The following is a 25506-nucleotide window of genomic DNA, read 5'->3' on the forward strand; positions in this document are numbered from 1 at the left end:
CTGCAGGAGGCAACTGCAAAAATTGCTGGGGTCCTAGTTGAGATACTTAAATCATCCTTGGCCACAGGTGAGTTACCAGAGGATTGGAGCATAGTCAAAGTGGTTCTGTTGTTCAAGAAAGGCTCTAAAGATAAACCAGGAAATTATAGACCGGTGTGCTTGACATCAGCAGTGGGAAAGTTATTGGAATGTATTCTAAGGGACCAGATTCCGTATATAAGTGTTTGGATAGGCATGGACAGATTAAGGATAGTCAGCATGGCTTCGTGCATGGTAGGTCATGTTTAAACAATCTTATAGAAGTTTTTGAGCAAGCTACCAGGAAAGTTCATGAAGGCATCAACTCAAGTAAGGAATTAGACAACGTCCTGCATGGGTATTTGTTCAAGAAGGTTCCGTCGCTTTGTATTTAAGATGAGGTAGGAAATTGGATTAGACATAATGGTTGTGGGAGAAGCAAGAGGGTTGCCCATCTAATTAGAGGCCTGTGACTAGTTGAGTGCCGCAGGGATCAGTGCTGGGTCCGTTGTTGTTTGTCATCTATATCAACGATCTGGATGATAATGTGATTAACTGGATCAATGAATTTGCGGATGACACCAAGAGTGGGAGCATAGTGGACAGCGAGGAAGACTATTATGGGTTCCAGAGAGATCTGCATCAGCTGGAATAATGGGCTGAAAATGGCAGATAGCATGTAATGCAGAGGAGTGAGGGGTTTGCACTTTGGAAGGACCAGACAGAATAGGTCTTACCCAGTGAACAGTAGAGCACTGAGGAGTGTGGCAGAACAAAGGGACCTGTGAATACAGGTCCAGAATTTATTGAACATGGCATCACAGGTAGATAGGGTCATAAAGAAACTTTTGGTACAGTAAACACGAGGAAATCTGCAGATGCTGGAAATTCAAACAACAACACACACAAAGTGCTGGTAGAACGCAGCAGGCCAGGCAGCATCTATAGGGAGAAGCGCTGTCGACGTTTCGGGCCAAGACCCTTCGTCAGGACAGGGTCTTCTCCCTATACTTCTATAGGGAAGTATAGAAGTATATATACTATCTATACTTCTCCCTATAGGCTGCCTGGCCTGCTGTGTTCTACCAGCATTTTGTGTGTTTTGGTACAGTACATTGGCTTCATAAATCAAATACTGAGTACAGGAGATGGGATGTTATATTGAATTTGCATATGGCATTGTTGAGTCCTAATCTGGAGTATTGTGTGTACTTTTGGTCAACTACCTACAGGAAAAATGTAAATAAGGTTGACAGAGTACAGAGGATATTGCCGGGTCTGCAGGACCTGAGTTATAAGGAAAGATTGAAAAGGTTAAGACTAAGAAAGTAGAAGGTTGAGAGGAGATTTGAAGGAGATATACAAAACTATGAGGGGTATAGATAGGGTAAATGCAAGCAGGCTTTTTCCATTGAGGTTGAATGGAACTACAACCAGAGGTCATGGTTAAGGGTGAAAGGTGAAATGTTTGATGGGAACATGAGGGGAAACATCTTCACCCAAAGGGTCATGAGAGTGTGGAATGAGCTGCCAGCACAAATGGTGCATGCAAGTTCAATTTCAAAGCTTAAGAGAAGTTTAGTGAGGTTTACGGAAGGTAGGGGAGGGATATTGTCACAGTGCAGGTTGATGGGAGTAGGCCGTTTAAATGGTTTGGCATAGACCAGATGGGCTGGAGGGCCTGATTATGTGCTGTACTTTTCTATGACTCTAATGTAATGACTGTGCCTGAACAAATCCCATCCATAACTCATTTGGAAGTCTTAGACAGATGGCAAAGGTCTGCTTTGTCTGATGTCAATATCTTTAAATTATCCTTAAATATGTAATGGATGTTAAAAATTAAATAAAGAATTGTATTTAACATTTAATAAGCATTTCCAAAAACTAAAGAGCTAAAATCAAAATTTAAGGAGCTGAGAAACATTAAAGCAACAACAAATCCTGAATAAAAGGAAGCAACACACACAAAATGCTGGAGGAACTCAGCAGGCCAGTAGCTGAATACTTTCTTGTGTTGGTATAAAAGGAACCCGTCGCATTCATCTCTACTGTACACGTTGAGTGAATGTGCTGTCAGTTCTTGCATCAGGTCTAACCTGGACCTATGGGCAGATTCTGCGGTCTAAATGCTGTGGGATCTCAACAAGATCTTGCTGTATTGCTGGTCTTTGTTGCAATTCAGTGCCAGAGTGCAGCTGTGAACTGTGAACTGGAGCTTAGTCAGCAAAAGTAGCACGTCTCCATTCGCTCACAAGTTCTGGCACGTACATTGAGAGATGTTGATAGTTCTAGGTGAAACTCTTGGCATCTTCCAGCAAAATCTGGGCCATAAATGAAGATGCTGGTGTGGCAAGAAATCATAGCAATACCTTCTGCGTCACAGCTATCTCCAAGTTTTCCAACATATAAGCATGAGAAATAAGAGCAGGGGTGGTCCCTTGTCCCATCAAACCTGCTCCACCATTCATCATTGCTTATCTTCCATCTCAATTAAAAGTTCAAAGTAAATTTATTATTAAGGTACATACACAACCCTGAAGTTTGTTCTCTTGTGGGCATACTCAATAAATCCAGAAACCATAACAGTTTCAATGACAGACCATACCCAACAGGGCGGATAAACAACCAATATGCAAAAGACTGTGCAAATAAAAAATAAAAAATGAATTAAAAAGATGAAAAAATAATTTAAAACCTTGAAAGTGAGTCCATAGGTTGTGGGAACAAAATTGAACAAATTTAATTCCATGGATGCTGCCTGACCTGCTGAGTTCCACCAGCGTGTTGTATGTGTGGCTTTGACCCCAGCATCTGCAGTGTACTTTGTGTGTTGAATGAATTTATCCCCTCTAGTTCAAGAGCCTGATGGTTGAGTGGTAATAACTGCCCCTGAATCTGGTAGTGTGAGTCCTGAGGTTCCTGTACCTTCCTCTTCGTGGTAGCAGTGGCCTGAGTGGTGGGGGTCCCTGACAGTTCTCTGTGTAGATCTGCTCAGCGGAGGAGAGGGAGTTACCCATGGTGCACGGGGCCATATCGGTAGAATTGTAGAACGTCACTCTCTTGGATTTTCACTGAGCCCCTTGATTCTCCTAAGATCCAGAAACCAATCAACTCTGCACCTCCGCGGCACTCCAGAGTACAGAAATCACTCAATGAAGAAACTTCTCAAACTTATCTTAACTCTAAATAATCTTTCCCTTATTCTGAGATCTACACTCCTCAGCCAGAGGAAACATCCTTTCTACATGTAAATGTAGGCCTCCTTGATAGACCATGGATTTGCGCAAGCCTGGGCAAGGTTTTTTTTATGGAAGACCAGTTGCCCAAGCTGCAAGTCTCCCCTCTCCATGTTGTCCAAAGGAAGGGCATTAGGACCCATACAGCTTGGCACTGGTGTTGTCGCAGAGCAATGTGTGGGTGTGGTTAAGTGCCTTGCACAAGGACACACGCAGCCTCAGCCAAGGCTCGGACTGGTGTCCTTCAGATCACTAGACAAACACCTTAACCACTTGGCCACGAGCCAACGCTTTCTACATGCACCCTCTTGAGCCAAGTACCAAATTTGTAAATTTCAGTGAGACCTCCTCATTCTTCTAAAATCCATGCAACACAAATCTAGTCTTCATGTTCTAAAACTACTAAAATAATTCATCCAATTCTTGATGAATTAAAGATATTTGAACATAGATCTGCAATTATTGTTAACATTCTATCAAAGAAGTTGCTCCATTTAGATTCATTTTTTGAAAAAATGTCATAAATAATCATAAGATTGCTCTGTTTTCAGACCTGCCTAAATTCTATCAGTATGTTGACTTTGCTACCCGAGGTGGGAACACATTAGACTTGGTTTATACCAGCACCCGGGACAAATACAACGCTGCCACCCGCTCTCACTTCAAATCCTCTAGTCATTTATCTACAATGCTAATTCCTGCATACTAACCACTGATTAAATAAGCCAGACAAATTCAAACGGAGATAAAGACAAGGCCAGAAGGAACAGCTCAGCATCGTGGGACTGTTTTGAAAACACGGACTGCAGTATGTTTAGTGAGGCGGCTACCTCATTAACATCCCTGAAAATGAGATCTGTTACTGGCTACATCAAGGAGTGCATTGGGAACATCACTGTTACTAAACGCATCTGTGTGAAGGCAAATCGGAAGCTATGGCTAACAGCAAACGGCTGAGAGATCGGGACGCTGCCTTCAGATCGGGGATAAGATGGGATAACGAGAGCTGCACTTTCCCGCACCGTCAGGAAGGCAAAGCGGTATTATTCATTGAGAATATACAGCCCTTCTGACAAGAGGCACATGTGGCAGGGCATAACAGAAGACAATACCAGCCTGCGCGTTAACAACTGTGATGCCTCATTTCCCGACAGGCTGAATGTCTTTGACTCCCGGCACGATGCACGGAACAATGTGCCAGTGAGGGAGGCCCCCCTTCCTCCCGAGGAGCAGGCTGGCCGCGGCTGATGCGAGGAAGACCCTAGCCAGGGTCAACCCAGGTAAAGCTGTGGGGCTTGACAACATAGCGGGCCTGCTGCTGAAGGACCGTGAAGCTCAGTTAACAGAGGTTCCAAAATATGTCTTCAATATCTCTCCGAAACAGTTCACATCCCTTCGGGCTTCAAGGCAACTATCATCCCACCATCCCGGTGCCCAAGAGGGTGAGAGTAACCCGCCCCAATGACAACTGTGCAGTGTCACTGACCTCAGCAGCAATGCAGTTCTTTGAGTGGCTGGTTATGGATTGCATTAAATTCCATCTTCCTGCTGCACCGGACCTTTCCATTTTGCTTATTGTTAGTCCACTGAGGGTGGTATAGCCTCAGCACTCCACTCTGTCCTATCCCACCTGGAAAATGGTGCCTCATACCAAGATGCTGTTTCACGACTTCCTGGCGTGGCGTGTTAGCGTGGTGGTTAGCGCAACGCTTTACAGTTCCTGCAGCTGCCTGTAAGGAGTTTGTACGTTCTCCCTGTGACTGAATGGGTTTCCTCCAGGTTCTCCTGTTCAAAGATGTACTGTTGGTAGGTTAATTGGTCACTGTAAATTGTCCCGTGATTAGACTGGGGTTAAATTGGGGGTTGCTGGGCAGTGCACCTCAAAGGGTTGGAAGGTTCTATTCCATGCTGTGTGCCAATAAATAAATAAATTTAATATGATCATACTGCAGAACCTGGTAAGGAAACTCTCCTTGTTGGGTCTCATCACCTCTCTCTGTAACTGTATCTTGGACTTCTTGACAAAATGGCCACAATCTGTCCAGGTCGGCAGAAACACCTCTAGCTCCATTACGCTGAGCTGGGTCTGTGTGCTCAGACCCGTGCCGATGCACGACTGCATTGCTAGATCCAGTTCAGTCCACATCATCCAGTTTGCTGATGACGCAGCCATGGCTGGCCTCATAAACAATGACAAGACCTGAACAGAGAGGAAGGAGGCAGAGCGACTGATAGAATGATGCAAGCACAACAACTTGAGTCTCAACATAGACAAGGCCAAAGAGATGATTGTGGACTTCAGGCTGACCACTCCTCGCTGCACATACCTGGCTCCTCTGTGGCAAAAGTTAGCAGCATCAAGTTTCTGGGGGTGGGGTGTACATAACACAATGATCCCTCCTGGTCCCTCAGCACCACCTTTATAACCAAATGAAACAAAGGTCCTCCTGACCACAGTGTACCCACAATAGCTGTACCATGCAAAGCACACAAACCAAAATATTATACTATACATAAGTTAATAAAATATAATTCAAAATGCGTGTAGTAAAGGGCAGCACAGGTAAACAGTGAACAGCTTGCTGACGTAGTGACGAGACCTCGCTGGTGACAGGGTATTCACAGCCTGAGGGTACACTTAGTCTAGTAGTCCTAGTGCTGATGTTCCTGTACCTCCTTCCTGATGGTGGTGGGTCAAAGAGATTGAGGGATGGGTGATAGGGATCCTCAGCAATACTTTGAGCCCCTCATCTACAATGCTCCCAGTAAATGTCACAAATGGAGGGGGAGAAGACCTTAGTGATCTTCTCAGTTATTTTAACTATCCTCTGCAGGTGTCACCCGCTTTATGAATGTTCGCTTTATGCCACTTCGCTTTTACAAAAGACCTGTTTTCGCATTACAAAGAGGATTTCCGCTTTAACGAACATTTTTCCCATATAAGTTAATGGTTCTTTGCCTTACGCCATTTCAGCTTAAGAAAGGTTTCATAGGAACGCTCTACCTTTGTAAAGGTGGGGGGGGGGGTGGCGGGAGAGACACCTGCATAGGGTCTTGTAGTCTGATGCCTTGCAGTTTCTAAACCGTATAATCAATGTTCCTTCTCAGGTGTGCACACACTTTTTGCTACTAACACACAAAAGAATTTCGACTCTGCCACCCTCTACCTCACTGGCATGTTAAGTAAATTTCACACTCGTACACAATCACATTTCCTTTTCAGGTTTCTGATTCGGACAGCGTTGACAATGTGGAGTTTGCAATGATTTGCCTGCAGATTTTAGAATTGGCTTTTTTACACTATTTTTATTGAAGAAATGATTGATTCCCTGCTTTGAATTCCAAAGAACAAAGGGCACGAAGCGCTGAAGAACTGCTAAACATATTGGCTTAATGAAACAGTAGAAACTGCTACACCGAAAACAATGAACACTGGACCGGACTTGGTAGTTTATTACCCTGAGAATAATTTTCTGCCAAGTGACAACATGTGTGTACTGAGTTTTTAAGTGGACGTAAACCTGAAGCTATTCTCAGGATGATAAACTACCAATTCCAGTTTCACTGTCCGCTGTTAATCCACAATTCACCCAACAGCCCCTAAACCTTGCCACTCCACCCTCAGCCTGCTGATTTCCAATTCAGCCTGATCCCACTGCCCTGTGTGGACTGCACCCTCTGACTCTCTGCACCCCTGATGGCATTTATTGTCTCTCATGTTGTTTGTAGACTCTAGTCACATGAAACAGAAGGGGAATCTTCCCCAGTGTGAGAAACAAATTAGAGGCCTTCTGCACTGTGAACTGACCCTTGCGGACCCTCAAGCAAAACACTTGCTGGTTTGCCACGAAGCAATGTTTTGAGCGTATTGACCAATTTCAGGGCCAGGAATTTTTAGGGTTTGTTGGTCAGTGTTATTGCTGTTTCCTTCAAGTTTAATTATCATGCAACTATACATCCAAACAAAAGTGTTCCTCAGGGACCAAGGTGCCAGACACATTACCAACAGCACACTGCATGTAGCACATAGCACAAAGGGTTACAATTTCAGAAAAACCTACAGTGACAAAGAGAAAAATAACAATATAGCCCATGTCCTTGAGTGGGATGATTTTATATTGTTCTTCCACTGAGCAAACACTGAGACTGGTACCAAGGTAACACTGGAGGGCAGCACTGATGGGAGGGGACACCCCCTAACTCAACGCAGGTTCCAATGAGCCCCACAGAGGCCCCTCCTCTCTCTTACACCAACTCAGCTCTCCTCTCCTGGGACACTGCTGCAGGTGACCCCATGGCCTTGGCCCATCCTTGCCACAAACAAGGCAATACAGCTCTCACCAAATGAACCAGTGAACTGGAATTTTGGTATCCAACATGGTCAACAAGGACGCAGTATCAACGATCAACTCTGACCCCGACAGAGGCCCTAACCTCACCTCACACTTTGGGAGTAGCTCTAGATTAGTGCCATCTGATATTCACATTATTACACTTACTATCTTCAGTCCTTTTACAAACATACAGTACCTGGATGAAAGTTAACAAGGCTCCGGTTTGAATAGAGAACCTGGTTATTGAACCTACCACAGGCCAGTATTGTTCACCCGATCTTCAGCAGAAGGATCTACTATGAAACAGGTAGACACACATACATAGCAATCATGATGAAACAGTGCAATAATGTATAAGGTTAGTTACTCTTCACAAGGTATCAAAATATGGAAAGTGTCTGAGAGGTATCTTACATAGATTCAGCCATAGAAACTGATATTCAGCTCTTGCCAAGATGTGGCCGGAGGATAAGCTGTTGATTCCACTGTTTAGGTGAGTTTCATCAAGCTCTGGAGACTCCTGTTCGGAAGCAGCTTGCAGCAGTTTCAGTCAATGGCCATGTCTCATCATTGATCATGTCTGAACCTCAGATTTTTTTTTGCTGTGCTTTACCAGTAACATGTCCTATTCAAGATAGTTAGGTCAGTTATCACCATGTAATCTTAATCACTGTTTTGGGAGTAATTCCATTCGAATTAATGTGAACAGTGTTACAGGATATCTTACAAAAATAACTATTGATTGACATTTTATTTGTCTCTTCCCACAGGCAATTGAGTTGAGCCACTTTTTAGAAAACAACTGGAAGGAATTTGATCTTACTGACAAGAATGTATTAGAATTAGGAGCTGGAACAGGACTATTATCTGTTGTGGCTTGTTTGCTAGGTTAGTATAATAAAACTTCAACATTTTATTTTAAAACTATTTTCCTTTTGTCATTCCATGATTGCAACTTCCATCCATGCAGTGTCTTTAATGTAGAAATACTTCCTGGATGCATGAAGGCAAAATGGGCACCAGTCGAAGAAACAAAAGGAAGCAAAGGTTTGGCCAGAGCCTTGAGGAGAATGAAGGCGAAGGAAGTGGAAGATGGTAGACATTATATCTAGGGAAGGAATCAAGCCCAGGGAGAGATATTAGATCTAAGGAAGGAATCAAGCAGAGGGATTTCCTACCCTATCAGTTCCCCGAACTTCTTAAAACAAATAGTTCAAATGACTCCTTTACCTAAACTCAGAGACAAGAGCTATGTGCAATTCACTTTGTAACACTTGGAGTCAAGGTTAACATGGGAAATCTGTGCTGGACTCCATCAACTTGTAAGATGTAAGAACTTGCAATATGCCCCACATTAGGGCATAGGAGCAGAATTAGGCCATTGGGCCCATCAATTCTCTCCATTATTTGATCATTGCTGATTTATTATCCCTCTCAACACCATTCTCCTGCCTCTCTCCATGACCTTTAATGTTCTGACTAATCAAAAACCTATCAACCTCGGCTTTAAATATACCCGATGACTCAGCCTCCACCTGAGGCTATCTGTGGCAATGAATTCCATAGACACCCACCCTCAGGTGAAAGAAATTCCTCCTAATCTCTTCTAAATGCACATCCCTCCATTCTGAGGCTGTACGCTCTGGTCTTGGACTCCCCAACTATGGGAAACACCTTTTCAACATCAACTCTATCTAAGCCTTTCAATAGTCACGATTCCAAATGTGGTCTTCACAGAGCCATAATATAACTTCTTTCCTTTGTGCTTCAGATTCCTCAATATGACAATCAGCTTTCTATTAGCTTTGTTTAGCATTTCTCTTAATGTAACCGTTAATGATTCATTTACTTGACACCTCATTGTCTGACAGCAATGAGGTAGTGACAATAGGGAGAGCACAGGGAGAGAGAGAGCTGGCCGTCTTACAGAAGCTAAGTGTTGCCTTGGAAGCAGTATGTAGGAGAGAGGGATGTGACGGGAGCCCTGGGGGGTCCTTCAGAGGTGGAAGAGCAGCCAACTTGGGAGATTTTCCATAACTGGTATTATGCAAACAACCTGCTAAATGACCTACTTTGAAATGGAGAGAAATCACTCTTGCTTTCACAAGTCATTGAACTGTGTCATGTAAGAATATAGCGCAGTTTTCTAAGATCAAATACTCTAGTTTGACAATTACATTTCTATTATCCACCCTGCAAACAGTGCCAAGAAACGTAACTTAAAACCAAACTATCAGGTCATCCAAAAGTATCTGTTGTTGCAAAAGAACACAGTAAGTCAGTACAGGTTGCAACTCTAGTCCAGCATTCTGTGGTCTGACAAAACCCCACTCCAGCGTGTTTTGAATCTGCAACACAGATCTGCACTAGTTCACTACTTAACCAATTCTAACTAAGAACTAAAATTAACTAGGATGTGCATTGATCTGTAGTAGCTAATTACCAACTTTTGCAGTCTCAGCCGACAGTGCTTTCACTTCAGTTTATTCACAGTTCTCGGAATGCTCATGTAATCTAGGGTGTGCCTAAAGCATCTGTACTTAGAACAGTTCCGCTCAGAGGGAGATGATGGCTCAGCACCATCAGGTCTCAACAATACCAGACTAGTAAATTTTAACCTGTAGTTTGCTTCCGAAGCAGTTGATGCAGGTATTAGCTACCCACTCATAATGTTGGTTTTCACAAATAAAATAGTGAGGCATTTTATATTTAAGAAAATATAACTCTGTTAATAACAACTTAATAACAACTCATTTATTGTACTCCAAACACATAACACACAGCAGTGAAAGTACTTTATGTAATTACATCATCATGTCAGACCAGTGAATCCCAAAAGTGAACCCCAATTCAATGTCTGTAGTTGTGAATTATATACGTTTCCACCAATTCCACCAATTCCACCCTACAATAACAGCTGTTAACAATTCCCATCTGTGCATTTCTTACTTCTGGAATTGATTGCTGCTTGGACTTTTCACTCTTTTTCTACTTCCAGAAACTTAAGCCCAGCCTAAACTCTGCTTCCTATATCATTACCCATACCTTGGTGTTAGTTGTCACCCAGACTCACATCACTATATCAATTCCTGGCCAGGCAATGCCTTAAGTCAGCTGCCAATTCATCTCTCATTTTAAATGATTTGGCATCGGTAGCTGTCCCTCCTAAACATTAGGATTCCTTTCAAAAACCTCCCTCTTCTTGTGATGTCTGTTAAACTCTCAGTCCTTCAACCCAGTCTGTTCAATTTCTTTTTGTGGAATGTGGTGTCAACATTGATACAATGGTGCCTTTATATAGAATTTTTGTATGTGTTGCTATGTTAAAGGCGATTAATAACTGTAATATGTTGTCAATGGTGCCAGCACTGTAGAGGTATTATTGTACTTTATCTGAATGCATGTCTGATTAATTTGTACTATCATTGACACTGATAATACCCATAATAAAGATAAACTAGTAGGACTGAGTTAGACTGGTGTTGATAGTTGCAGGCAACTTTCCACTGGAGATTACAGAAGGCTAGCTAGACCCATTTTACCTCCTTTGTTCACCTTTTGTACTGGACAGATTCCTGCTTTGCCTGACTGGTGGGTTTGGCTTCTCTCTGAGCGGAGAGAAAGGTATGAAGCCCATTCTCTAATCCCTGAGCTAAAGAAAGGGGAGAGCTCACAGGAGGTGCTGGAGAGGGGCGGGGGTGTGTGTGGAGTGTTCTTGAAGAGTCCAGTCCCTGACCCAAGAACTTTTTTGTGTGGGGTGGAGCAGGCTGACCAGTAGATAATAGAAGAACACAAGAAAATAGGAGTAGACCACTCCTCCCATCGTGCTTGTTCCACCATTCAATCCAATCATTCTCCGAGATGCAGTGTGCCAAAGTTCTGCCTCTTCTGCTGACCCACAAGCTGTCCTCAGTTCCTTTCAGCTGCTGAGGCCAACAATTAAATTTGCAAACAAGCTTAAGTTGGAGGCTACCATCCTCATTAAAGCACATAAATTCCCAGCCTGATCCTGGGAACAGAGTGCCCTTCACCTTTTCCCATCACTGTAACACACAGAAATGAGTGGTGTGCACATGAGCTGCGTTGTGTTTCATACTTCTAATGTTTTATATCCTGCCGGAGCCCAACAATGCAAAAAGCATATTAAATGCTTTTACTTCTCCAAAGCATATTAAGCTGTGAAGTAGTGAAAATTTTTATTTTAGAGGTATCACCAGCAAATTTTAATATGTGATTATTAAATTAGACAATTCTCTTTCATTATGATGTCATTATAGTTAGTTTATTAATTTAGTGAGATATTTAATGAGCACTTGCTGATGATAGAGCTCCAGAAGGTTATAAGGCTTGCAGGAAGGAGCTTAATAAAAAAATTAGGAGAGCCAGAAGGGGCCATGAGAAGGCCTTGGCAGACAGGATTAAGGAAAACCCCAAGGCATTTTCCAAGTATATGAAGAGCAGGAGGATAAGATGGGAGAGAATAGGACCAATCAAGTGTGACAGTGGAAAAGTGTGTATGGAACCGGAGGTGATAACAGAGGTACTTAATGAGTACTTTGCTTCAGTATTCACTATGGAAAAGGATCTTGGCAATTGTAGGGATGACTTGCAGTGGACTGAAAAGCTTGAGCATGCAGATATTAAGAAAGAGGATGTGCTGGAGCTTTAGGAAAACATCATGCTGGATAGGTCACTGGGACCAGACGAGATCTACCCAGGCTACTGTGGGAGGCGAGGGAGGAGACTGCTGAGCCTCTGGCGATGATCCTTGCATCATCAATGGGGATGGGAGAGGTTCCAGAGGATTGGAGGGTTGCAGATGTTGTTCCCTTATTCAAGAAAGGGAGTAGAGATAGCCCAGGAAATTATAGACCAGTGAGTCTTACTTCAGTGGTTGGTAAGTTGATGGAGAAGGTCCTGAGAGGCAGGATTTATGAACATTTGGAGAGGCATAATACGATTAAGAATAGTCAGCATGGCTTTGTGAAAGGCAGGTTGTGCCTTCCAAGCCAGATTGAATTTTTTGAGGATGTGACTAAACATGCTGATGAAAACAGAGCAGTAGTTGTAGTGTATATGGATTTCAGCAAGGCTTTTGACAAGGCATCCCATGCAAGACTTTTTGAGAAAGTAACAAGACATGGGATCCAAGGGGACATTGCTTTATGGATGCAGAACTGGCTTGCCCACAGAAGGTAAAGAGTGGTTGTAGATGGGTCATATTCTGCATGGAGGTCGGTGACCAGTGGTGTGCCTCAGGAATCTGTTCTGGGACCCTTACTCTTGTGATTTTTTTAAATGACCTGGATGAGGAAGTGGAGGGATGGGTTAATAAATTTGCTGATGACACAAAGGTTGGAGGTGTTGTGGACAGTGTGGAGGGCTGTCAGAGGTTACAGCAGGACATTGATAGGAAGCAAAACTGGGCTGAGAAGTGGCAGATGGAGTTCAACCCAGATAAGTGTGAGATGTATGATGATAGAATATAGTATTAATGTTAAGACTCTTGGCAGTGTGGAGGATCAGAGAGATCTTGGGGTCCGAGTTCATAGGACACTCAAAGCTACTGTGCAGGTTGACTCTGTGGTAAGAAAACAATAGACAATATTGTCTAGGTGTCTGACAATAGGTGCAGAAGTAGACCATTCAGTTCTTCGAGCCTGCACCGCCATTTTGAGATCATGTCTGATCATCTACTATCAATACCTGGTTCCTGCCTTGTCCCCATATTCCTTGATTCCCTATCCATAAGATACCTATCTAGCTCCTCCTTGAAAGCATCCAGAGAATTGGCCTCCACTGCCTTTTGAGGCAGTGCATTCCACACCCCCACAACTCTCTGGGAGAAGAAGTTTTTCCTTAACTCTGTCCTAAATGACCTACCCCTTATTCTTAATCCATGCCCTCTGGTACTGGACTCTCCCAGCATCTGGAACATATTTCCTGCCACTATCTTGTCCAATCCCTTCATAATCTTATATGTGGAAATCAGATCCCCTCTCAATCTCCTTAATTCCAGCATGTACAAGCCCAGTCTCTCTATCCTCTTTGCGTAAGACCGGACATCCAGACATCCCAGGAATTAACCTTGTGAATCTACGCTGCACTTCCTCTACAGCCAGGATGTCCTTCCTTAACGCTGGAGACCAAATCTGTACACAATACTCCAGGTGTGGTCTCACCAGGGCCCTGTACAAATGCAAAAGGATTTCCTTGCTCTTGTACTCAATTTCCTTTGTAATAAAGGCCAACATTCCATTAGCCTTCTCCACTGCCTGCTGCACTTGCTCATTCACCTTCAGTGACTGATGAACAAGGACTCCTAGATCTCTTTGTATTTTTCCCTTACTTAACTCTACACCATTCAGATAATAATCTGCCTTCCTGTTCTTACTCCCAAAGTGGATAACCTCACACTTATTCACATTAAACATCATCTGCCAAGTATCTGCCCACTCACCCAGCCTATGCAAGTCACCCTGAATTCTCCTAACATCCTCATCACATGTCACACTGCCACCCAGCTTAGTATCATCAGCAAACTTGTTGATGTTATTCTCAATGCCTTCATCTAAATAGTTGATGTAAATCGTAAACAGCTGTGGTCCCAATACCGAGCCCTGTGGCACCCCACTAGTCACCACCTGCCATTCTGAGGAACACCCATTCACCATTACCCTTTGCTTTCTATCTGACAACAAGTTTTCTATCCATGTCAATGTCTTCCCCCCGATGCCATGAGCTCTGATTTTACCCACCAATCTCCTATGTGGGACCTTATCAAATGCCTTCTGAAAATCGAGGTACACTACATCCACTGGATCTCCCTTGTCTAACTTCCTGGTTATATCCTCGAAAAACTCCAATAGATTAGTCAAGCATGATTTGCCCTTGGTAAATCCTTGCTGGCTTGGCCCAATCCAATCACTGCTATCTAGATATGCCACTATTTCATCTTTATTAATGGACTCCAGCATCTTTCCCACTACTGATGTTAGGCTGACAGGATGATAGTTCTCTGTTTTCTCCCTCCCTCCTTTCTTAAAAAGTGGAATAACATTAGCCATTCTCCAATCCTCAGGAACTGATCCTGAATCTAAGGAACATTGGAAAATTATTACCAATGCATCCACAATTTCCAGAGCCACCTCCTTTAGTACCCTAGGATGTAGATCATCTGGACCTGGGGATTTGTTAGCATTCAGTTCCATCAGTCTACTCATCACTGTTTCCTTCCTAATGTCAATCTGTTTCATTTCCTCTGTTACCCTATGTCCTTCGCCCATCCATACATCTGGGAGATTGCTTAGTGAAGACAGATCTAAAGTACTTATTAAATTCTTCTGCCATTTCTCTGTTTCCCATAACAATTTCACCCAATTCATTCTTCAAGGGCCCAACATTGTTCTTAACTATCTTCTTTCTCTTCCCATACCTAAAAAAGCTTTTGCTATCCTCCTTTATATTCCTGGCTAGCTTGCGTTCGTATCTCATTTTTTCTTCCCGTATTGCCTTTTTAGTTAAGTTCTGTTGTTCCTTAAAAATTTCTTAATCATCTGTCTTTCCACTCACCTTAGCTCTGTCATACTTCTTTTTTTTAATGCTATGCAATCTCTGACTTCCTTTGTCAACCACTGTGGCCCCTTTCCCCCCTTTGAATCCTTCCTTCTCCGGGGGATGAACTGATTTTGCGCCTTGTGCATTATTCCTAAGAATACCTGCCATTGCTGTTCCACTGTCTTTTCTGCTAGGATATCTGTCCAGTTAACTTTGGCCAGCTCCTCCCTCATGGCTCCATAGTCTCTTTTGTTCAATTGCAACACTGACACTTCCGATCTGCCCTTATCCTTCTCAAATTGCAGATAAAAACTTATCATATTATGGTCACTACCTCCTAATGGCTCCTTTACTTCAAGATCGCTTATCAAATCCTGTTCATTACACAAGACTAAATCCAGAATAGCCTTGTCCCTGGTTGGCTCTCGTACAAGCTATTCCAAGAATGCATCCCGTAGGCACTCTACAAACTCCCTATCCTGGGGTCCAGCACCAACCTGATTCTCCCAGTTCACCTGCATGTTGAAATCACCCATAACTACTGCGACATTACCTTTGCCACATGCCAGTGTTAACTCCCTATTCAACTTGCACCCAATATCCATGCTACTGTTTGGGGGCCTGTAGACAACACCCATTAGGGTCTTTTTGCCCTTACTGATCCTCAGTTCTATCCACACAGACTCTACTTCTCCTGATCCTATGTCCCCCCTTGCAAAGGACTGAATCTCATTCCTCACCAACAGGGCCACCCCACCCCCTCTGCCCACATTTCTGTCCCTATGATAGCACGTATACCCTTGTACATTCATTTCTCAGGTCTGATCTCCCTGTAGCCATGTCTCCGTTATCCCAACAACATCGTAGTTACCCATTCGCACCTGAGCTTCAAGCTCATTCGCCTTATTTCTGACACTTCGTGCATTCAGATATAGAATTTTTAGCCCATTTCTCCTCTCTCTGTTTGAATTGCTGCCTATTGTGCTTAACCCAGCTCCCCAAACTCCCATCGGGCTATACACCCCTTGAATTTTGTTGTCCTTTCTAAATTTACTTATTCTTTCTGCACATTTAACTCCATGATCCGTAAGACCATCCCTCTGTACATGTGTCCTCCTTATCACTTGTTCCGTCTCACCTTTCTCTACTACACACTTAATATTCCGGAACCTGTAGTCCCCACCTGTCCTTTATTGTTCATTTCGCTATCCTCTCTCTCATTTTAGATCCCCGCCCCCTGCAAATTTAGTTTAAACCCCCCCCCCCCCCGAGAAGCACTAGCAAACTTTCCTGCAAGAATGTTAGTACCGCTCCAGTTCAGGTGTAAACTGTCCCGTCGGAACAGATCCCACCTTCCCTGGAACAAAGCCCAATTATCTAAAAACCTGAAGCCCTCCCTCCTGCACCATCCTATCAGCCATGTATTAATCTGTATAATCCTTCTGCTCCTTGCCTCCCTCGCATGTGGCTTAGGTAGCAATCCTGAGATTGTTACCCTGGAGGACCTACCCTTCAGCTTCGCACCTAGCTGCCTGAACTCACTACGCAGGACCCCCTCACTCATCCTACCCATGTCGTTGGTCCCTACATGGACCACAACATTTGGGTTCTTGCCCTCCCTCTCGAGAATAACCTGCACCCGATCTGAGATGTCCCGGACCCCAGCACCAGGGAGGCAACATACCATCCGAGACTCCTGATCTTCCCCACAAAATCTCTTATCTGCCCCCCTGACTATAGAATCCCCTATCACTACTTCTCTGTTCTCTTCCCTCCTCCCCTTCCTAGTCAAGGGTCCAACCTCAGTGCCAGAGACAGGACCACTGCAACTTGTTCCTGGTAGTTCATCCCTACCAACAGTATCCAAAACGGTATACTTATTGTTGATGGGAACGGCCACAGGGGTGCTCTGCTCTCTCTGTCTGCTCCCCCTACCTCTCTTGACTGTTGCCTATCTCCTGTCTTTTCGGTGCGACTACCTCCCGATAACTCTTATCTATCTCTGCCTCTGCCTCCCGAATGATCCGTAGTTCATTCAGCTCCTGCTCCAACTCCCTAACTCGGTCTGATAGGAGCAGCAGCTGGATGCACCTTTTGCAGGTGTGGTCATCAGGGACAACTGTGTTGACACTGACCTCCCACATACTGCATACGGAGCACACCACTGCTCTGACTGTCTCCCCCATTACCTGATCCCAGATTAGTCAGAATAAATGAAAAAGTACCTACCGACCTTACCTTTTTTACCTCAGCAAGCACGTGCATACGGTGCATTGGCTTTCATCAATTGTGGGATTGGGTTTCAGAGCTGAGAGGTAATATTGCAGCTATATAGGACCCTGGTCAGACCCCACTTGGAGTACTGTGCTCAGTTTCAGTCGCTTCACTATAGGAAGGATGTGGAAACCATAGAAAGGGTGCAGAGGAGACTTACAAGGATGTTACCTGGATTGGGGAGCATGCCTTATGAGAATAGGTTGAGTGAACTTGGCCTTTTATCCTTGGAGGATGAGAGGTGACCTGATAGAGGTGTATAAGATGATGAGAGGCATTGATTGTGTGGATAGTCAGAGCCTTTTACCCAGGAATGAAATGGCTAGCATGAGGGGATACAGTATTAAGGTGCTTGGAAGTAGGTACAGAGGAGATGTCAGGGGTAAGTTCTTTACGCAGAGAGTGGTGAGTGTGTGGAATGGGCTGCGAGCAACATTGGTGGAGGTGGATATGATGGAGACTTTTATGAGACTCCTGGACAGGTACATGGAGCTCAGAAAATAGAGGGCTATGGGTAACCCTAGGTAATTTCTAAGATGGGGACATGTTTGGCACAGCTTTGTGGGCCAAAGGGCCTGTATTGTGCTGTAGGTTTTCTATGTTTCTAATAATATGACAATTGATAGAGGCAATGAAGTTTGAACCAGTTTGTCTCAATTTTCCTTCCTTTCAGGTGCCTGTGTGACTGCTACTGATCTCTCCTGTTCATTGGGTAATTTACAAAGTAACCTTATGAGAAATACACGAAACAGAAGCAGACATCTACCTCAGGTTAAGGAGTTGGCTTGGAATGTAGATATGGATAAAAACTTCCCTCACTCTGAACTTCGTTACGATTACATCCTTGCAGCAGATGTTGTTTATCATCATGACTATCTGGATGAACTACTGGCTACGTTTGTTTATTTCTGTCAACCAGACACTGTAATATTGTGGGCAAACAAACTTAGATTTAAATCAGACTATGAGTTTTTGGAAAAATTCAAGCAAACTTTTGATACAATAATTCTGGCAGATGATACAAATTCTGAAATGATAATAGTTAAAGGAACAAGAAAGTGTGATAATGAAACTTGTTGAAATTAAATTTGGAATTTCCTTTCAAAACTTCACAGAATCATTCACAATGGAAAGACTGCCATTTTTTAAATCCATTGAATTAGAAGCTGTACTTTAAATGAAATGTATCAATTTAGCATTTTGTTCAGTTCTATTTGAGATATTACCTTTCACTTGTACAGCAGTTCATATTGTAACACTGAACTATCTGGGATATATTTCCAAGTTATGAATAGCTTGCATGTTTAATCCGATATGTTTAAATAGAAAAGAATTTAATTAGAAATATAGCCAATTTTTGGATCAGATTTTATAGAATTTGTAGAAGCTAATTAAAATTGATGTTTAATTACTAAAGAAGTAAAACTTTAATACTTACATAATGTAATTAAGAGAAAGTACAAGCAAATTTCATCCTATAATAATTTCTGTTAGGGTCAGATAAATTTCTTTCACAATTGTTATGAATCACCAAACCATTTGCAATATTATAAGGCTCTTTATTTCTACTACATTATCAAAATATAGTCATTCATATTCTTTTGCATAATTAAGTCTAAGCTTTTATTTTGCATGCATTTCTATTAAATATTTTTTATATGTATAGTGTTTCTCTATTTATCACTTATTTTTACCTTTTTGCAAATTTTGGAACAATGGCTTTGATGACTTTTAATTGTTTTAATCTGCTGCCCACTGCGTATTTCAAAACCACGACATCTCAAAGATACTGTTGTGTGTGATTGGCAAGAACTGCTCTCAAATTGCTCTTCAGCCACAGATGAAGTTGTAAAGCTTGAATGCTGGATAAGCTTTGCATTCAGTACTTGGGAAAATAGCTACAAGAACATAGGATGTGGTGAGTTGATTGAAATTCACCTACTAAAACTTCCTAAAATGAATACCTTTGATGTGGATATTGGATTAGTTCAAGTTTGTTAAAATATTTATTAGATGCTGGTGTCAATTTTAATCATAGCTGGGGATACAAATGCAGCCTGAACTATTTCATAATTGGGTGCTATGACACACTGTACATCCTTATAAATCCTCGGCAATAGATCTCACTGATTGGACGTCAGCACATCCAAAGATGCACTGCAACAACACACCGAAGTTCCTAAGCACCTTCCAGACCCATGGCCACAATCAGCTAGAAGGACAAGAACAACAGATACCTGGGAACCCCACCACTTGGAAATCCTCCTCCAAGTCACTCAACATCCTGACTGGGAAACATATCGCCGTTCCTTCATTGTCGCTGGGTCAAAATCATGGAAATCCCTCCCTAACAGCACTGTGGGTGTACCTACACCTCAGGGACTGCAGCGGTTCAAGAAGGCAGCTCATCACCACCTTCTCAAGGGCATCTACGGATGGGCAATAAATGCTGGCCTAGCCAGCGATGCCCACATCCCATAAATGAATACAAATAAAAAACCCAATGGCCAACTAAAATGGGAAATGATTAAACTGGTGCAGCTAACACAGACATAGCTAAGGAAGGGGGTAAATTTCAGAATACTGACATTGTTCTTTGACACACAGAAATAACTTAAACACTTCCCTTCTTTGACTCTGACGGATAGGAACTATAAGGAGGCAACACACCCACGTTGCAGGAGGCAGATTATAGGGAACTAGGCAGATAGGAAGCTGAAAATCAGGACCAAGGGTAGCAACTCTGTGGATTGCTGCCTGTGCCATGTGCCAGTGAGGGTAAGAATAGGATGATTATGCAGACGAATGTGTGGCTGAGGAGTGGGTACAGGGGGCAGGGTTTTAGATTTGTGGATCATTGGGATCTCTTTTCGGGAAGGTATGACCTGTACAAAAAAGGATAGGTTGCACCTGAACTTGAGTGGGACCAATATCTTTGTTGGGGAGTGTTTAAACTTGTTTAGCAAGGATATTGGAATCAATTTGATAGGTCAGAGGATGGACCAGTTGTGTTACAGATGCAGTGTGCAGACAGACCGATGATGGACAAGCAGTGGATAGAACATAAATACAGTCAGTTGGATGGGTTGAAATGTGTCTATTTTAATTAGGGACAAGGGTGATGCACTTAGAGCATGGGTCAGTCCACGGAACTACGATGTTGTGGCCATCACAGAGACCTTGCTATCACAAGCCCAGGAATGGCTGCTGGATGATCTGAGGTTTAGATATTTCAAAAGGGACAGGGAGGCAGGTAAAAGAGGTGGGCAGTGGCATTGCTGATCAGGGACAATATCACAGTTGCAGAAAAGATGGACGTCATGGAGGGATCATCTGGTGAGTCAGTGTAGGTGGAAGCCAGAAAGCAGAGGGGTGAAGGAGATGAGTTATTAACTTCAAACTTTCTGCATGATCACTCAAAGAATTGAACTGCACGTGCATGTAACAAGAGATGTATAACTTATCTCATTCTACCTTAGGCCATGAACTTATCAATCACCCCTGCTGTGGACCACTTTTGGAGGTCCAAGACATCGACTTCTATAAATGTGCTAGGTTTTCTAAAATTAACTCCCTCCACCTTAAACTTATCAATCACCCCTCATATTGGGAGTATTCTAGAGACCCCTCAATAGCAGCAGGGAGGAGCACATCAGAGGCGGGGAGAGATTTAGAAAAGATACAAAACTAATGGGGTTATTGTCATGGATGACTTTATCTTCCCTAATGTTGATTGGCACCTCCTTAGTGCAAGAGGTTTAGATGGGATAGAATTTGTTAGGTGTGTCCAGGAAGGATTGTTGTCCAATATGTAGACATGCTGACTAGAGAAGAAGTCATACTGGATCAGGTACTAGGCAACGAAGTGGGTGAGGTGTCAGATTGCTCTGTCAGAGAGATTCAGAGACAGTGACCACAACTCCCTGACCTTTTACTATCGCCTTGGATTAGATAGCATATTGACTTGGGAGAGGGTGAATTCTGATGTTATTAGGCAAGAACTTGAGAGTGTAAATTTTGAACAGATATCCATGGTGGGCTCATTCAGAAAGTCAGGTGGGCTTGTGTATTAGGTATTGGCTTGTCCATAGGAGGTAGTGGTGGAAGTAAATAGAGCAAATACTGCTGGAAGTTGATGCCCAGGGATGTTCTGCAGGGATCTGTACTGGGACACTGTTCTTTGTGATTTTTATGAATTATTTGGAACAGAAAGTGGAAGAGTGGTTTGCAAGTTTGCAGATGGCACAAAGGTGGTGATATTGTGGATAGTGTAGAAGGTTAGAATAGGACATTAACAGGATATAGAACTGGGCAGATGGAATTCAATCTAGTTAGGTATGAAGGGATACACTTTGGAAGGTCAAAATTGAAGGCATTGTAAAGACTAATGACAGAATTCTTAGCAGTGTGGAAGGACAGAAAGGAATCTTGGCGTCCACATCCCTCAAAGGTGCCGCACAAGTTGATAGGGTGGTTAGGAGAGTGTCTGGTGTATTGGACTTCATTAGTTGGGGGATTAAGGACTAATGAGGAGAGTTGGGATCTGGGCCTGTACTTTCTGGAGTTTAGAAGATTGAGGGGCATCTCTATGAAACCTATTTAAAGGCCCAGATAGAGTGGACACGGAGAGGATGTTTCCAGAGTGGCAGAGTCTCCGACTAAAGGCCATAGCCTCAGAATAGTATGACATCCCTTTAGAACAAAGAGGAGGAGGAATTTCTAGAGTCAGAGGGTGGTGAATCTACTGAATTTATTGCCAAAGACATTCATTGAGGCCAAGTCACTGGGTATATTTAAAGCAGATGTTGATAGGTTTTTTTATTAGTAAGGGCATCAAAGATCATAAGAAGACAGGAAAATAGGGAAAATCAGCCATGTTCAGATGGCAGGCTCGATGGTTCAAAAAGCCTAATTCTGCTCCTAGATCCTATATCTTAATGGCATATAGAAAGTCTGGTGTTCTTGAACAGACTAAAGCAGCCTACCGTCCAGTGGCCCTGACCTCACACATCATGAAGACTGGTCCTGGCTCACCTCTGACCTCGATCCCCTACAGTTTGCTTACAGGAGCACATTGGAGTTGATGATGCTGTCATCTACCTGCTGAACAGAGCCTACTCCCATTGGATAACCCGGGCAACACTGTGAGCATCATGGTTTTTGATTTGTTAAGTGCTTTCAATACTGTACAGCCCTCATTGCTGGGGAAGAAGCCCCGTTCGATGCAGGCTGGCACTTCCATTGTATCCTGGATAATGGACTACCTGACTGGCAGCCCACAGTGTGTGCAGCTTCAGAGCTGTGTGTCAGACATGGCTATAAGCAGCACTGGGGCCCCACAGGGGACTGTATTGACTCCCTTCCTGTTTACCCTGTACACCACGGACTTTAGGTACAACACTGAGTCACGTCATCTGCAGAAATTCTTTGATGACTCAGCAATGGTTGGGTGTATAAAGGGAGGACGAACACAGGGCCCTGGTGGAGGACTTTGTCCAATGGTTCAAGCTGAATAATCGGCAGCTCAATGTCAGTAAAACAAAGGAGATGGTGGTGGACTTTAAGATGACAAAGGCTGCACTGATCCCTGTTACTACGATGGTGAGGATGTGGATGTGATGAGCACCTACAAGTACCTGGGGGTGCACCTGGACGATAGACGTGAGTGGAACACCCACACAGAGTCTGTGTACAAGAGGGACCAGAGTCACCTCGCCTTCCTGAGGAGACTGAGGTTTCTTTGGAGTATGCAGGCCTCTCCTTCACATGTTCTATCAGTCTGTTGTCACCAGTACAGCCTTCTATGTGGTGGTGCGCTGGGGCAATGGTGTCAACACAGGTGATGCCAACAGGCTCAATAAACTGATTAGAAAGGCTGGCTCTGTTGTAGGGGGCAAACTGGAGACACTGGAGGCTGTGGTAGAACAAAGGACACTCTGGAAATTCTGGGCAATGTTTCTCACCCTCTGCATGCCATCTCGGCTGAACAGAGGAGCACTTTTAGTAATACGTATCCTAAGACAACTGCGCTGCTCCAAAAAGTGCTATATGAGGTTATTCTTACCCTCGGCCATTTGGCTCTATAATGAGTCAACCTATAGCTGGGGAAGTGATGACCCCTCCTGTTAGACTGTTACTAACCTCTGTTTAGGTTCAATTTACCACACCCTGCTATTGCAGACATCCTATTCAATACTACCATCACAGTGTGAATGTGCACCCATTACTGTATAATATTAGGGTACATCTTGCACTACCATTTTATCCATGTGAACTTGTAAATCTTGTACATCTTATTTTTAAAGTAACTATCTTTTATTCTTTCTTACTTCTCTAATATTTGTGTATTGGTGCACTGGTAATGCCACTGTGACACTGAAATTTCCTTTGGGATCAATAAAGTATCGATCTATCCATCCAAGAAAATACATCAACAGCTACATGAAGGCTGAGGTCCAACAGGAGTCAAAATCCAGGAACAGATGATAGGTGGAAAGAAATCAAGAAATAGTGAGAAATATGACAATGTTAAAACCATCTCTGGCTCAGACATCCAGGAATCTACCCAGCCTTTACAGATGGAAGCCATTTACAAAAGGGCTGTATAGCATTCCAAACAACCAGCTTGCACCAGCACCTGCCCCCTTGAGTACCATTCAAAGTCACGTCGACTTCTCCAGTTACAGTAGAATCCAAAGATGTGGGTGGAAACAGGTTATCCTTGACCTCTGAAGCACTTCAGAATAGTTTGCACAGAACTTCTAATTCACGTATGATGCAGAACTCGATGTGTATGGTTTGAGATACAAGAAAGTGCAGATGTTGGAATCTGGAGCAAAAACTAGCTGTTGGAGGAACATAGTAGGTCAGGCAGAATCTGTGGAAGGAAATTAACAGCTGACCACCTTTCATTTGGACTGAATGAGTAAAGGGGTGATAGCCAGCATAAAGAGACGAAGGCGTGGGAGAGGTAGGAGCTGGCAACTGATAGGTGGATCCAGGTGAGGAAGGGTGGTTGGCAGATGGAATTAGACATTTGTATCCCCTACCCCTCCTCCCATTGGCCTTAACTGTTCACTGTTCCTCCCATATTTGGTTCCATGATCCTCCTCCCTTTTAAAAAAAATCTGATTCCACAATCTGCAATTGGATCCTCGACTTTCTAACCAGAAGACCACAATCTGTACAGATTGGTGATAGCATCTCCTCCTCGCTAACGAACAACAATGGCGCACCTCATGGGTGTGTGCTTAGCCCACTGCTCTACTCTCTGTAAACTCATGACTGTGTGGCAAGGCATAGCTCAAATACCATATATAAATTTGCTGATGATACAACCATTGTTGATAGAATCTCAGGTGGCGACGAGAAGGCGTACAGGAGCGAATGAGATATGCCAACTAGTGGAATGGTGTTGCAGCAACAACCTGGCACTCAACGTCAGTAGGATGAAAGAGCTGATTGTGGACTTCAGAGAGAGATTTGTTAAGTCAACAATACACTCAAAAACTTCTATAGATGTACAATGGAGAGCATTCTGACAGGCTGCATCACTGTCTGGTATTGGGGGGGGGGGGGCTACTGCACAGGACTGAAGCAAGCTGCAGAGGCTTGTAAATCTAGTCAGCTCCATCCTCGGTACTAGCCTACGAAGTACCCAAGACATCTTCAAGGAGCAGTGCCTCAAAAAGGCAGCGTCCATTATTAGGGATCTCCAGCACCCAGGACACGCCCTTTTCTCACTGTTACCATCAGGTAGGAGGTACAGAAGCCTGAAGGCACACACTCAGCGATTCAAGAACAGCTTCTTCCCTCTGCCATCCGATTCCTAAATGGGCATTGAGCCCTTGAACACTACCTCATTTTAAAAATATATATTATTTCTTTTTTTTGCATGATTCTATATATAATGTAATTTATTTATTTTTTTCTTCTATATTATGTATTGCATTGAACTGCTGCTGCTAAGTTAACAAATGTCATGACACATGCCGGTGATAATAAACATGATTCTGATCTTGACCCCTCTATTGCCTCGGCCTATAATCTCCGAGCTCCTGTTATAATCTTCACCCTTCTCTCCC

At 43.4% G+C, this 25506-nt stretch overlaps 1 protein-coding gene across 1 annotated transcript in view; it reads left to right on the forward strand.

Annotated features, from left to right (window-relative positions):
• Positions 1-18549, forward strand: part of LOC132390780 (protein-lysine methyltransferase METTL21C-like) — a 41500-nt gene extending 22951 nt beyond the window's left edge. Inside the window, exons 4-5 of the mRNA XM_059963329.1 lie at positions 8362-8479; positions 18096-18549. Of these exons, the coding sequence (XP_059819312.1) occupies positions 8362-8479; positions 18096-18502 (525 nt within the window). The 3' untranslated portion in view covers positions 18503-18549. The remainder of the gene's footprint in view (positions 1-8361; positions 8480-18095) is intronic.
• The last annotated feature ends 6957 nt before the right edge of the window (positions 18550-25506 follow it).

This window comes from Hypanus sabinus, chromosome 3 (assembly GCF_030144855.1).
Source record: "Hypanus sabinus isolate sHypSab1 chromosome 3, sHypSab1.hap1, whole genome shotgun sequence".
Taxonomy (NCBI): domain Eukaryota; kingdom Metazoa; phylum Chordata; class Chondrichthyes; order Myliobatiformes; family Dasyatidae; genus Hypanus; species Hypanus sabinus.